Source organism: Prionailurus viverrinus, chromosome F1, assembly GCF_022837055.1.
Source record: "Prionailurus viverrinus isolate Anna chromosome F1, UM_Priviv_1.0, whole genome shotgun sequence".
In the NCBI taxonomy this organism is placed as follows: Eukaryota; Metazoa; Chordata; class Mammalia; order Carnivora; family Felidae; genus Prionailurus; species Prionailurus viverrinus.
Window position 1 is genome coordinate 51,005,507 of NC_062577.1, and position 15,890 is coordinate 51,021,396.

At 41.5% G+C, this 15,890-nt stretch overlaps 1 protein-coding gene across 1 annotated transcript in view; it reads right to left on the reverse strand.

Moving 5' to 3' along the window:
- Positions 1 to 15,890, reverse strand: part of USH2A (usherin) — a 735,906-nt gene that overhangs the window by 43,150 nt on the left and 676,866 nt on the right. The window contains exons 61-63 of the mRNA XM_047839579.1: positions 13,088 to 13,315; positions 7,026 to 8,542; positions 3,970 to 4,291 (exon numbers count right to left, since the gene is read on the reverse strand). Of these exons, the coding sequence (XP_047695535.1) occupies positions 3,970 to 4,291; positions 7,026 to 8,542; positions 13,088 to 13,315 (2,067 nt within the window). The remainder of the gene's footprint in view (positions 1 to 3,969; positions 4,292 to 7,025; positions 8,543 to 13,087; positions 13,316 to 15,890) is intronic.

Here is a 15,890-nt window from a genome sequence, read left to right on the forward strand (position 1 = left end):
ATATTCTGCCCCCTTTCTGGCTTCATACCACAACAGTAGGACTCTTGTTTGGGAAAGTCATGGATAGACCAAGATGACCATGATAGACGGAGGTAAATAGGTTGGTCATCAATTATCATCACGTAAATTCGGCACTTGTGGAGAGCTGGCTTCACTTATTTAGGCAATCGGTTTATGATGGTTTAGGACTATGATTCTCAGCCCTGGCTGCACATTAGAATCACCTGGGGACCTTTTGAAACGCACTGATGCCTGGACGCATCCCAGAATCAGAACTACAGACGGATGGGGCCAGGGCATCGGGAAGGTGGTTAAAGTTCCCCAGGTGATTCTAATGTGCAGTCAGGGCTCAGAGCCACTGAATTAGGAAATCACGACTTGAAAATCTGGCTTAAGTAGCATAGCAACAATGCTGTACCCTCTGGGGTAGTATTTCTCTCTCTCAAAAAAAAAAAAAAAAAAAAAAAAAAAGAGTTGTGGGCCATCTAAGCTGCTTGTTAAAAATACAAATTCTGGAAATCCCCACCCTAACCCCTTAGAATCTGCACTTTGAACATGCTTCTTGGGTGATCCTTTTGTACTAGAAACACTGGGAACCACTTCTTTAAGATGTTCAATATTGAAGTATCACTGAAAACTTAGAAAGTGCCTGTAATATCACATGACTTTTTCCCACCTTCAAATGCAACAGTTATCAAGCTGGTTATGTGAATTGTTGTAAGGTAAGTGACATTGGCTGGTTCTCACTCTTCAGAGTTTCCTGGAGTGAGGGAATCCCCTTTCTCTCAGTAAGAACATAGTTTCTGTCCCTTCTGTCCATCAAAACTCATCCATTCTATATTCTTTTCTCCCAGAACTCAAACACTGGTCAACTGATTGGTGAATTTATTCTAGTCAGTGCTGTTTTGTTTTTCCCACATAATAAATTTTGTCAGATACCAAAACAGAAAAGAGTACAATGGTGTAGGGTCATATAGGAGGATGGGCAATGGCATCAGACACCCTCCTGGTATACCAAGTGGAAGGTTACCTACCCAATTACAGATCATCACCACCCTTTTGATGAGTAGGTCCATATCTCTGGGCAGTTTCTCAGTTCTTTGGTTTTATACCATACCAATACAAATCACCTCACAAATACAATCCTCTGCAGAAGGGTCAAATCATTGACAGATGTTGGGTAAACTGATGTCTCTAGGATAGTGAAGGTGTTTTCTGAAAGGCAGCTTGCAGATGAAGTAACCCTCAGACAAATTTGAGAGCAATACAAATTCATCTCAATGGCAAAACGTTCTTTTGTAAAAGGGAAATCAATTCTTGTAGTACATTACATCCTAAATAGCTTCTGTGAGATTACTCAGGGTCTATATAGACTCAGCAGTTACACAGGCTAAGTAAATCCAATATCTTAGTTCATTTATTCCAGCATTTAATCTATATTTTTCAAAATATTTCCTGTGAGGACTGTGTTTGGGGCAGATAGTCTAGATTTTACCCTCCTGCTCTCTATCCTTATGTTGTAACAAGGTAGGATTAGCTAGTAAATGCAAATTTGAGACCAGTTTGTTATGAAAAACCAATGAAATGCACCCATTCGGGTGGAAAGAGTAAGGAGGAGGAACATGACACAGAGCTGACAGGAAGGGTTACAAAAGGAACAGCATAGTCTGAGGTCCACTTTCCTCTGAACTGTGGGTCCCTTGGCTCCTGCTTATCCTTAGGTCCTGTCCTGTTAAGAAAACTCACGAGAGCTAAGATACATGCATGGGGTTTACCATGCCTTAAAAACCTGGCATAAGACTTCTATGGATCACGAGGCCAGTTATTGAACCCGATGACACAACATAACGCCAAAGAAGCTATAATCACTGGTTTACTTTTAGTATCTATGGGTTGTTTTTTGTTTTTGTTTTTGTTTTGGTTAATGTTTATTTATTTTGAGAGAGCGAGAAAGAGAGAGAGAAGGAGAGAGCATGAATAGAGGAGGGGCAGAGAGAAAGGGAGAGAGAGGATCCCAGGCGGGGTCTGCACTGTCAGCCTGTAGCCCGACATGGGGCTCGATCCCATGAACTGTGAGATCATGACTGAGCTGAAATTAAGAGTCAGATGCCTAACTGACTGCCCAGGTGCCCCACAATGGGATATTTAGTTTCATCTAATTAGAGGCTGAAAATTTCATGCTGATTCCATTCAGCTCTGTCATAAAGGTGTGCTTTTATTTATAAAGGAGACTAGAGAATTGAGAATAAAAGAGTCTTTGATAACTTGACACTTTTTAGTAAAGATATAGAGAAAAGAACAAAAGGATGGCCAGCCACAGAGACTCTGGCTGTTTCCAACTGTGGTATCACTAGGTATTTTGTTGCTTCATAATATAAACCATAATCCTCACCCTAAACCCTTGGGGCCTGATGTGTTTTTAAATATTTTTTTTTCAGATTTTGGAAAGGTAATACAATACATATATTGCATATTTTGTAATATCCTCAGAATGATCTGGTAATGAAACACAATATTTCTGTAGCAAACATATAAATATTCACATTAGATGGGATAAATGCTGCAAACAGTCTCAAGTTTGTTCAGACTGAGTTTTGCTGCCAAATGAGTTGTGCCAAACCTAGGAAAAAACTCTCATTTTTAAGCGAGTTTTAGATTTGGAAATGAAAACAAGGGATTAGGGATATATACCCGTGTATGTCTCCAAAGGATTCAAGAATCTACTTACATTTTCAATGTTCACTAAGTTCATTGGGTAACTAATTTCATACATTATTGGCCAAAAGTACACTCTCCTCACACTAAAATATTACCTCTAATTACTATCCTCACTGATTTGCTCCACATATTTCTAGTGACTTAGTGATTTTATTACTTCTGGGTATGGTAAGCCATTCAAGGCTCAGTTTCCTCTTTTAAAAACTTGCATTTGGCATTGTGCCTGGCACTGAGTGCTTGCAGCTTGTATCAACCAGCGAGCTTCAGACTCCAAGTGAGAAAATGATTCTGACTTAAGCAAAAGGGAGTTTCTTGGGAGAATCTGGAATTAAAAGAACAGTTGAATGATCGAGCCTGCAAATCGCAGGGATAAAAAAGAAAAGCTTTTGGATTGAGACTGGGGATATTTTATCAGGACTTCTCACTTCTGCCTTTTAAAATTGTGAGTCACTGTGCTGAGGATCAAGCCCCAGATGAATCTGAGGGGCTGAGCATGGCTCCGGTGCCCATCACTTGGTTAGGAGACAGCCTGACACATTCAGGGAACGATACTCCCACCAAACCTGGGCAAGCGGTGGGGGGGATCATCCCCCCGGGGAAGTGGGGTGCTATCATAAGAGGAATCAAAAGCACTCTGGTAGCACGACAAAGTAAACCTAACAGAAGTCCTCTATAGATTTCAAAACGCTTTCCGAATATTTTTCTCAATTCTCAACTTTTTAGGGCTATGCAAAATCCGATTTTTTAGGCTGCTCTCATACAAAACTTGATTCGTCCCCATGAGCAGGTTAGCTGTTTTCCTCTAGACATTCCTCAACATTCCACATATTTCTTGAGCACAGAGGGTGAAGGTACTTGCTGCTGGGTTTTGCTTTATCTTGGTACAATGAATGAATTACTTTCAAAGTGATTTTTTAACAAGGAGTGTTTCCTGCCAAGGCAATACTGACAGAGGGAAGCTTAATGGTAGAAATTACTTCATTAATAAGAAATGCAAATACTTCACCCGAAATTTACATAGGAATAACAAGCACATATCACATGGATCAAGAACCAAGGAAATGAAGAAGGCAAATGAATGTGGTCTTTCCCCCCTCATTTACTGCTTACAAATTTTTAAAGGACCTTATTAAATTCCTTAAGCTCCATGTCTCTTTAAGTGGCTTTTCATATTGCAAGTGATTTTTACAGGCAGGTGCTGACGTGCGCCTACAATCTCAGTGTGGATTGGTGATAATACACATTTCTTACCTGATACTCATATTCTGTGAAAGGCGACAGTTCAAAGTCCGTGAAAGAGGTTGAGCTTCCGTTATAGGTTAGCACTGGATTCGATTTTCCGGGCTGAGTTGCTATTTGTCTTCTGTACAACTCATAATGTAAAACGTTTCCATTTGGCTGAAGTGGTCCTGTCCATAAAAGGGAAACCACGGGCTGGAACCCCCCTGGTGCCATCCGTACCTCGACATGTGGAGGCGGTTGCACCTGGGGTGCGACCTCAGGGGTCTGTGTGGATGTCCAGTCACTTGATGCACACCCCAGCATGGTGCAGGCTTGAATTCGTACTTCATACCTTCAGGACACAAGGCAGAAACTGCCCATTATTGGCAAAATAGATTCTCACGGAAAGGATCTTTAAAAGACTGTTTTTCGAAGAGAAAAAGACAACTAAGTTCATGTTTATTCTTATCTACAGCTAGCCTTTTTAAAGAACGACAAAGTTCTATTTCCATGAAAATTTTAGAACATGTTAAATCATCCTGGCTTTCCAAACTAAAACAGATTCTCATCTGTCCGGAAAGGGGTGGGCACAATTCTTCCCTAAACAGGAATGTAAGGAATAAATGAACTTTCAAGATTCTCTCCAACATAAAAAAAATTCTGGTACGCTGCAGAATTACTTAACACAGTGATGACGAATGTGCATCTTGGGGGGTATGAACCAGTTTTCAGTAGCCTTGGGCTTCTTCTACATCTGCAGCTGGGGCTGAGTGATTCCCCAGGAATGTTTCCAGGTCATGAAGGAACATCATGGAGTTAAAGTCTCCGTGGTAATAAATCCCCTCACCTGATACCTGACATCTTAAAACAGGCTCTCTTACACCACAGAAAGACCTTTTGGGGCCAAAGTTAACCCAGCTTCACGCTAGATTATCAATCATGGAGACACCTTATCACCATCCAGTTAAACTCAACCAATCAATTATGTTTTGCCTCGTAGTTGGTCTGCTGCTGCCTAGGAAGTTCTATTTACATAGCTGGGACTTTCCCTTTCCAGCAAGAGGGGCTTTTGTTAGTATTAAGTGCCTATGGCTGCACGTAAGTGCTTTTTTCCCTCTGTTCCCATGCCCTGCTGATTTTACGACATCCTTGGTTTTCCCTCAAGCCACAGCCACCTTTCTTTCCATCTTTGTTTCCTACCTTTTCCTCTTCTCTTTTCTGCTTTCTCTCCTCTTACCACTGCTTTCTGTTCTCTTCCTCGCTTTTTTTCTATTTCTCCTTCCCTCTTCTTTTTCCCACGTTCCCTTCTCCATTACACTTCTTTTTCCTTCTTTTGTGACACCTTTCATTCCCGCTTTCTGCTTCTCCTTCCTGTCTGCTCCTCCCATGCTTATCTCCACCGTGATGAGACTACCGGTTTATGGGCACATCAGTTCGTGGGTGCATATGGCAGATCGGACTCCAAAACAATTCTGTGAAGTCAATTGTCCACACATGGATCGTTTTCCAGATTATCTGTGGCAGTTTTAAAATTCTGGCTCATGTGCCTTTTGCTACTTAGAGGATTCCCAGGCTCCTTCTTCCTACTGATCAGCTGGAGGTGCCCAGGAGGACACGCTAATTTGCAGTATTCAGTAGACATTAAGCTGCTAGAAAAACCACAAACTACATGAAGTCCAACTTCGTCTACAAGTGAGAGGCTGTTTTAAGTCATTTACTGTCACTTACATCTTCAATTAGAGTGGAGAGTAAAGAGGACATCTCTTATCCCCTTAAATATCATCGTTAGGCTTATGAGGCTATCAAGCTTTTTTCCCCCTCCCCAGCCTGTGAGAAGTGCTCCTCTCACCTCTGGAAACTTTATTCTTCTCTAGAAATCTTTCTGAGTAAGAGTTTCAAAGGGGAGCAGCTTGATACGATTTTTAAAACTTGCAGGTACCAGTCAGGTAAAAAAGAAGTCAGAATAAAATGTATAGCTGTGCGGCTAACCTGGGTCTCTTTAATGCCCTGAATCAGAGTCAGATAAAAGGCAACTCACACAGCATGTGGATTAGCTATGAAAGATACCTACGGAAGTTTTAATTACTGTTTAATATTTAATGCGACCTTAAATAATTGTCATGAGTAGATGCATAAGACCATGAATGTTTCATTTAAACAGCACTATATATCAGAGATAATTATAGGAGGGATCTAATCTACACATCAGTAGATTACAATAATAGCTGAATTTTAGCAGTGGTGGTTGGAAATCAACACTCTTTCAGCCTTTAATTTTTTTTAAGTGGTTCTGTTCATTTTACTAAATTTTAAGCATAAAATGTCTTTTATTACTCCTCTCCTTGGGGATGTAAGTTACTTAAAATGTGATGGGGAAAAATGCCAAGTAATTCTTTAAGCTATAGGAAAAGGGCCAGTGGGAAGGTTCCTTCGTGTAGAGAGAGACACACATCCATGCACGTCAGAGAGCCCAGAGTAGGATCAGTGAGACACATGAGCTGGCAAAGTGGCACCGTCCTCGGAAGTCATGAGATCAGAGCTGGGGAAACCCTAAGGGGATGAGGGTATAGAGTCACATGAGTCTCATTATCCCTGGCACAAGTGCTGGATTCCGTAGAAAAGGCTCTCCCCAAAACAAAATTTGGGTAGTCCAACTCTGGCTGGTAATAACTCACTGGCGCCTTTTTGATCTTTAAAATAATACCCAATTTTTTTTCACAGCCTGGGTCAGATAACCCCATTTGGGCTCTCAGAACTGTCTAGGGGCCTGTGTGTTTTCAGGAGGGTCTAATCTCAGGGAAGGGGTCCCATCTCTGTATCACTTGTCCCAGACATTGTGGTGAATTGCAAACATTTCTGAAAAAAACGGACTCTCAAGATACCACCTGCAAGCATTTTGCTCTCTAGAAGTTATGCAAACAAGCTTTGGCTGGATGAGGATGTTGCTAGTCCACTGTCAGTGCTTACATGATCAGGGGTTGGGGACATCCTACATCTTGTTTTAGAGTTTTCATTTACACTGTGTAAGGGCTTACACTATAGAAAGGACAGTGTTGCTCTTAGAAAACCCGGAGTCGACTACCTACCTGTGAAATGGCTTCAGCTGGTCTACTACGAGTGACTGTGTGTCAAAAGAATTATGAGTTGTGTTTATGTGTATGGTTTTTGTTTCTTTATCAAAGAGCTCTCGGAGAAAGAGGGTGTAGTTGACAATATCGCCATTTGTCCTCACTGGAGCATCCCAGTTGACTGAAATCTCTTCAGGGCCCTTAGCCTTCAATTTTGGGGGTTCTATCCCTGAAGGCGCTGAGGGGCTGGTTCTGTCTTTGACGAGTGGACTCAAAACCCCACCTTGGCTGTTGTTGGCGGCCACTGTGTAGCCATACTCCACACCTGGGGTGAGAGTGAAATCATGATAGCGCGTTTCCAGGCCAGTGTAGACAATGGTTCCATCCCGTCTAAGTTCATAACTTCTGATCTGGCCATTTGAGTTTCTAGGAGGTTTCCAGGTGATCTCTATTGACTCTGAGCCTGTGACTTGCAGTTTTGGAGGGTCCATGTTCTGCGGTGGGGCCTCCATTGTCCAGGCAGATTTTGATGCGCTAGCTGTACAACCTCCTTTTGTGCAGGCCACCAGGGAGAAATCATACTGAGTATAAGGCTGCAGGTGGGAAACCAGCAGGGACAGGCCCTGCCCAGCAAGGTACTCCTTCCCGTCCAATCTCAGCAAATATTTAGTGATCTTTCCATTTTGAATTGATGGCGGTGACCACGATACATTTATTTGGGTAGCACTGATGACCCAGAGAGCTGGAGGGCTGACCCCGGCTGGAGCTGCCTCGAGGGTTGTAATGCTGGTGGGTTTGCTCGAGGAGCAGCCTCCACTTGAACAGGCGATGACCGCATAACTGTATGTGGAGAACGGAAGCAGCTCTTCATCGGTATAATTGAAAGTCATGGCATCAAAGCTGAAAGGATAGAGCACTCCGTTCCTTTGAAGTTTATACGACTGGATAATACCATTAGGCTGTTCTGGCGGGATCCAGGAAATCAGCAGTTTTGGGGGACTCGTAGATGCATAGGCTATTTCAGGGGGAGAGACGCCTTCTGGGGGCGCCTGCATTGTCTTTACCACACTCCAAGAGCTCCAGGTGTGACCTGCTGAATTCCAAGTGTGGATTTTATATTCACACCGCGTCCATGGTTGTAAACCAGTGTCAGTATACATAAATGTGTTCCTTCCTGTATTATATTCCGTGAAAACAATTTTCTCATCGGCCTCGATTGTCTGATTTCCCCAAGCTTTTCCCTCAAAGCACCTGCGAATCACTTCATAGCGAATTATCTTTCCATTTGGGTGTATAGGCTCAGACCAGCTCAGCTCAATGCTTGCGGGTCCCACGGACTGGATGGTAGGAGCCAGCTGAGAGTGGGGAGGGGCTTCATCTGTCCACAGAGGCTGGGGCACTGAGTGTGTACACCCAGCCCTGGTGCAGGCCTCCAGGGTCAGTGTGTAGAGAGTGAAAGGGTCCAGGCGTCGGAAGAGAAACTCACGATTCAGTCCCGCGTACTCGAGGATACCCTCACTGAAGACGTTGTATGTCTGTAGGAAGAAGAGAAGCAGAGGGAAAATAATGTGTAGCCTATGATTTCTTGGTGTAGCTATTTTGTCCCTTTCACCCTTCTCACCCTCCAATTTTTCCTTTTGATGATCCCAATCCAGATGAAGCATTCTGATATTAGTTTTGGGAATGTGCTCTTTTCCAGTTACTGTAACACAAAAAGTCCACAGAAAGTCCACAAAAAGAGGAACAATAGTTTTCTTTGCCTTTTTTTTAAACGTTGGATATCATGTAAGCACATATCTAAAAGCTAAGGACTATTGAAGCTGATTCTTTGGCTTAAAAAGTGCTCATGGGGTTTCCTCTTATTTTTGTTTTTTTAAAAAGGAACCGTATTCAAATACCCTGTTTTATAGATGACAAGCACTTTGGGTCTCATTCTGAGTGGGGTAAGTAAGAACTATCTACATTGTCTCCTACGGCATTTACTGGGAAATGGAATTATAATGCTTAATCATTTGTACCAGGGTGCCAAGCCTGAAGATGTCTGTGTATCTGTGTGTGGGCACACATACATGCACATATATACATATGTATGTTATACATATATACACAAATGTAGATGCAGACTTTGATGAGTAGAAGGTGGAGAACCCCTCTCTCCCCCTCCCCGTATTCTCTCGCATGCCTTGGAAGAATTGCTCCTTTGGAGCAAAGTGTTCTTTTGTTGGGGAAAATCCTCTGAGCACTCATTATAAATGTAGAGCAAATTTTCATTCCATATTATTCATTGTTCTTTGGGAAAGATGGGAAGTAACTCAACTTGAATATAGATGTTTTTGTATAGTGATTTTCTACCCTCTTCCAGCCTCAGTGCACCTGAGAGATACAATACATTCTTGGGGATGGTGGTGACTCCCTAGGGTGGCCTCCCTCAAGTGGGGCTGGGACATATATCAGAATCTCTTGGGAGGCAAATCTAGTTTGAAACATTCTCAACGGGAAACTTAACTTCGACTGGACTGTTGATATACTTTAATGTTATTTAAGATGAAACAGCCTAGACTTTTGGAAATCTGTTTATGTTGGACTCCCATATTTCAGTGTGATTTTTTTTCTAGTTGGGATCCTAGTGCAAGCTCACATCCCTGAGGGAAGAGAAATAGTATATTTTCTGAAGAAAGCTCAGCTTCCATAATCAAATTGAAAGCCTCTATGAGTCACTGAGCCCCTTCATATTCACCTAGCAAATCTCTATCTAGTATTAAATTTAGCTTTCCCTCTGTACCTTAGCTTCTCTCTGGGTTTGGGAGAAAACACTCAGATATGCTGACTGGTCTCACTTTAAATTTCTTACTATAAATGTTAAGTGGGTGATTCCCACTTGTAGTCCTGTTCTATTCCTCTGTATGTTTGCTCTTTCATTTTCCAAAGTGATGCTTTCATATCTTCTCTTTTCCCCAATACCTGCCAACACCCTCTTCCCTGTCTCACAGGTGGCTGTTGACAGAACCCTATATTTGATTGGGAAAACAGAAGCAGTCAGAAAGGAATATTCTCATGTTATATATGATCGTCACCGTATCCATGTGGATCTAGACTTACACTGTTCACCCTCCTTCCTCATTCTATGGATGAAGTATCTCTGCCCCTGTGTGGCCCACCTGAGCCCTGGATCCCATATCTCCCCCTTCCTACAGCTCTCACTCCTGCCATCATTCTCATTATCTCTTGCATCACCGATTGATCTCCCTCTACTGGGCTATTTCCATTAGTGTTTAAATGTACTCTAGTATCTTTCATTGATTTTTAAATAAAACTTCTTGACACTATAGTCCACCAGCTACTGCCCAGTTTCTCTGCTTTTCCCCTATACTTCTTTAAAGAGTTGTTTATCCTCAATTCCTTCTCTTCCCATTTTCTCCTCAGGCCATCCCAACCAGGTTTCTCATTTCACCACTTGATCTCCTTGTCAAGGTCAAAATGATTACGTCATTTCCTGATCCAGCATGACTTCTCTGCCCTCATTCCACTTGATCTCTCAACAGCATTCAACAGACTCTCTCCACAGTTTTCAGATGCCCCACTCATCTACTTTTCCTTCTACCTCACCTGCCTCTTCTCAATGTTCTTTGCTGGCCCCACTTCCTCCTCTAGACCTCCAAATTTTTGTATTCCCCAGAGCCTGAGCCTAGTCTCTCATCATCTTTAGTTATATTCTCTTATGCCTGATTTCCTCCAGCACAGGGATTTACACACCACCCATATACTATAAATACCTATAAATATAGGTACATTTATGTTTGTAGAGAACTGCCTCGAGAATTCTAGATTTCTACCTCCAACTGCCTACTTACCCCTTCAAACCTGTAGAATTTCCACCCTTACTTACCCAGTCAAGGACTCAGGGCCTGAACTATCCCTTTTCATTCATATTTCACATCCAGTCCATTAACAGATCTTGTGAACTTTGCTTTCTGGATGTATCTCCACTTCACCCATGTCTTGTACCCTCCCAGCACCCACTCATTCTACCCTGAGTTTTTAATATCTCCTAAACTCAACTGGTCTTCTTAGAGTCCATTTTCTACATAGCAGCCAGAGTGATTTTGAAAAACATGAATTTGATTATGCTACTCCTTTGCCTGAACCCTCCAGTAATTTTTCATTGCACTTAGAATAAATTCCAAACTCATCACAGCCCACAAGGTTGGGCACAGTCCACCTCCTACCAATCTGCCAATCTCATCTTTCTCTCCCTCCCAATGCTTCAACCACAGTGGCTTTCCTCCCTTCATTTGAACACACCAAGTTCATTCCTGGCTTCAGGCCTTGCATTTGCTGTTCACTTTGTCTGAAACATTTTGCTCTCATATCTTCACATGACTGACTCGGTCTTGTCATTCAGGGCTCAGCTCAAATGTCAACTCAATTCAAATGATCATCCATTCTAAAATAGCCTGAGCAGGCATAATTATATTATTCTATTTAATTTTCTTTATAGTATTCATTCTGCTCTGAAATTCTCTTGTTTATTTGTGTACTAGCTTTTTGTTTGCCTCTCCGTACTCCCACCATTCATGCACACGCACACACACACACACACACACACACACACACACACAGGTAAGGTGTGTGATAGCAGGGATCTTGCCTGTTTTGTTCACTCCTGAATAAATGCCTGGTACTTAGTAGAAGCTCAATAAATATTTGGTGAAATGGAAATGAAGATAAAGGAGTAGATATTCCTGTTGTCAATCATGCCAGGAAAAGGCAGACACCAGAATGGGAAACAAACACTCACAAAGGAGGTACTTTGATGAGTGTGAAAAGAGATTCTTTTCTCTGAGTGTGAAAAGAGAGATTCTTTCACACTTCTCTGAGTGTGAAAAGAGAGATTCTTTTCTCTGATGAAATCTTAGGGCTCTGGCTTGGATTTTAAGACCACGGATCCTCCGGGTTCAGCCTCCTGTACTAGAGTAGGGGAAGTCAGGCTCTGTCACATGTAGCAGGCTTGTAGAAAGCAGCCTACTTCTGCTGCCTGTGGCAGGTCTGGCACTCAGCTGAGAGGCGGCCATTGAGCTAAGCAGCAAGGCTGTTACATGGAGGCCCATGAGGATGGGCCTGAGCCTGTGAGCTCGCATGACAGTTCTAAGTTTTTGCTGTAGGTAGTATCTGCTGTCATCTTCCTTACAGGGTTTTTAGAGAAGCTTTCAGCAAAGTTACAGCTTAGTCTTAACTGTTCTGTGTGGAATTAACAGGGAACTCTTTGCCATCTTGAGAGGGAGTGGTAAAGGAAGGCAGAGGGTCTAGAGCAGCTGCGGGCTGGGGAATTCTGCAGAAGGTAGGTGATGAGGGCCTAACTGCTGGTCCAAGACTAGAGGCAGTAATAGACTGACCGGTAAATCCCCCTACCGTTGGAGAGGAACATTAGAGAGGGAGACGAAGGCTGGCTTTCACAAGGGTGATTGTTCAAAGTATCTAAATGCAGTCTGATAATGGAAATGCAACTTTCTTTGTGCTCATAGACCAGTGAAACGTGAGACATCTATGACATTAATAAGATGACTCCTCATGGTTATGTATGGAGGTGGGGGAGTCAGCAGACATGTAGGGCTTCCTGTCCTCTGCTTAGTGAGCTCTGCTCACAGTGTAAGTTAGGCAAGTCTTGAGTAAATAACTGGGCAGGGTAATTCAGGAGGCAGTAAGAACAATCATTTAGGGTTCAGTTTTAGCGTGACTTCCTGACTTCAAATTGCAATTCAGTCATTTGCAATGTGGGCTTGGGCAATTATTTAGCCTTTATTATGCCTCATGAAGTTTAGTGGTAGCTACCTGGTAGTGTTGATGTGAAAATTAAATGAGATAATCCACAGAGTGCACTTAGCTCAGTGTTGGGTTCATAGCAAGCATAACACATGGGAGCCAGTTTTCTCTGATCTATGATTAAGTGCCTGGAGGAGCGATCAAGGAGAATTAAACCGACTGTGAAGGGTGTTTTCCCACAGTGACATGATGGCATGTCAGGGCTCATCTATTTATCTGGAGAACACCAAACATGCCTTCATATTCAGGGTAGACGTTACCTTAATCACACCATTGGTTTTTACAGGCTCTGACCACTGTAGCAACAATGCTCGGCCGTTCTCTTGCTGTTCCACTGTGAAGTTGCTCAGTCCACTGGGGGAAGATTCTAGGGTGTGAACCATAGTCCAAGGGCTTGAAACTTCTCCTGCCTGGTTTGTGGCCACAATTCCAATGTGATATGTTGTGAATGGTTCTAACCCAAACAGGTGGGCTTGATGGCTTGTACCCTGTAATGAAAATTAACAGGTTAGTTTTCTTTTGGGAACTGCTAATAATTGCTGGGAGGTCATTCTCTGACCAAGGTACATGAGCAATGGCAGCACAAACATCACAACAGAGTTTTGAATTATTAAGAAAACAATGTGGGTTTTTTTCTTGTTCTTCCCACCTACATGTAATATCTAATGTGTGATTTCAGACATTTGCAATGTATAGATCAAATAGGATCCTTGCCTTTACAGAGCTGGCAACCCAAAGGATGTGCTATATAACATAAAGAAAGAGTCTTGGGGCACCTGGGTGGTTCAGTTGGTTAAGCGTCCAACTTTGGCTCAGGTTGTGATCTTGAGGTTTGTAGGTATGAGCCCCACGTCGGGCTCTGTGCTGACAGCTCAGAGCCTGGAGCCTGTTTCGGATTCTGTGTCTCCTCTCTCTCTTCCCTTCCCCTGCTCATGCTCTGTCTCTCTCTTTTTCAAAAATAAATAAACATTAAAAAAAATCTATAATGCTTCAGGTCAGTGCTGTATCCATCTCACAATGGAGACCCGTGGCAGTGGGTTGCAGGACAAAGAATGGGATAATCCTAAGGGTTTGGAGAGTTAACTGAGACAGTCCTAATTCTTTTTCATTAATCTCTTATACTATTTGTTTATACCTCCCCAATCTCCCTCTTGCATTCTCTTGGTGCATATTTATATTTTACAAATGCAATAAAACAAACACAAGAAAACAAAAACAACAAGCTACCTGAACTATAAATGAACAAACACCTTAGAGAAGTCTACTAGTGATAAATATGTGAAGATATTCTCATTTGTTAAAAACACCATGACTAAAACTATAAAATTTACCAAAAGTAATTGTTAGTTAGGCTTTGAGAACTTGGTTTTTGTTGATTTAAAAGGAAAAAAAAAAAGGATAGCAGAATTAGTTTGTTTTTTCTGCTTGGGGAGAACATTTAACATATTTTACATCACTAAAAACTGGAACTAAAAGTCTTCATGTTTGAGAGAGCCCAGGGTGCTCTTTCTACATCTGGGCCAGATGGATATGTCTGTTTACAGATAGCAACTATGACTGCAAGTGGACCAGTAATGTGTCTATGGGTAAACACACACACATGCACCCAGACACACACACACACACACACACACACACAGATACCCAGAGACACACAGACACACATACCCAGAGACACCCCCGCCCCCCCCCCCCCCCACAGGACTTTCTGTTTTGTACAACAGTCATTGAATGTGAATAATCATGAGGAAGTTTTGACTGGTTTAATGGGATATTCACACTTAACAGTGTGTGAGATCAGGTTCAGTTTGTTAGATGTTTAAATATGATAGATAGCTTTCAATTGTCCTTTCCTCTCTTGTTGCTGGGTACAGGAGGAAGAATGTGAGGTAGGGAAGAGGAAATTAGTTCTAAGAATAGGTACCAAAAGCATCGAATGAAGTTATATGAATGGAAATTCTCCTTAATTTTGAGACACCCAAATATAATTTTGAATCTAAAACAAGTTGGTAAAATTGAACTGAAATATTTTCCAAAAACCTTGTTACACAAAACCAAAACATCATAGAGATAATTTTTGACACCCTTTCCTCACATTCTTGGTTATAAGTTTCAACTGTTTAATGTCTCTTCTTATGTGTTAAACACAAGCAAGAAAATATAATTGCCTGTATTTATCAAAAACTTGTAAGTTAATTTTCCTCTCTCAATAAGTCCCATTATGATATTACATGCTAACCTCTTGAAATCTTTTAATATTTAAACATTTGCTAAGCGACCAGACTCTGAAACAAATTTTATAGAAATACTAATTTCTCTTTTTTAAAATATTAAAAGTTAGATCATAAATATTTAAAACTTATTTCTCCACAACATTGGATTGGTCTTTTAGATAAATATAGCACAGAACTAGAATGTCCATAATGAATATTAAATCTGAAGATGCTACAAGTCCCGATTACAAACATTCTTTTCTGATAAATGATTCCTTTTCTGTAGAAATAGGGCAAACATGGGCAAGATTAATAATGCAAAAAAGAAAAACTCTTTGTTCAGAATATTCAGTAATAGATGCCAAAAAAGCATAAGCTCCAAAGCAAATAGTAATCACCTCTAACAGATTATATATAAAAAAGGTAGGCTGTTGGGGGACATTTAGAGATAGCTTTTGTCATAAGAAACATGAAAAGCATGTGGGCTATAAAGCAAAAACATATGTATATTGTCAATAGCAGCACCTGCTCAATTACAGTTTATTTCAGGGCTGAGAATTCCATTCAGCCCCTAGATGGCAATACTATCAAACACTTTTGGTAACATGAGTACTTAATGATTAACAACCGGCATTCAGTCATCCAACACACTCCAGGCAACCATTAAAAAAATAACAAAACTGATTTCATTATAGATCCTTTTAATAAACATTTATAGCTCAGATTCTCAGAAAGCAAAAGTATTCAAAATGCCCCAGACTCAAAACCTCCGCCATCTAATGTAGAAATATGACCTGCTGATCTCAAGTTGAAGTTCGTGCATGCCTGGCACCTAGATTACTCCTTCAAA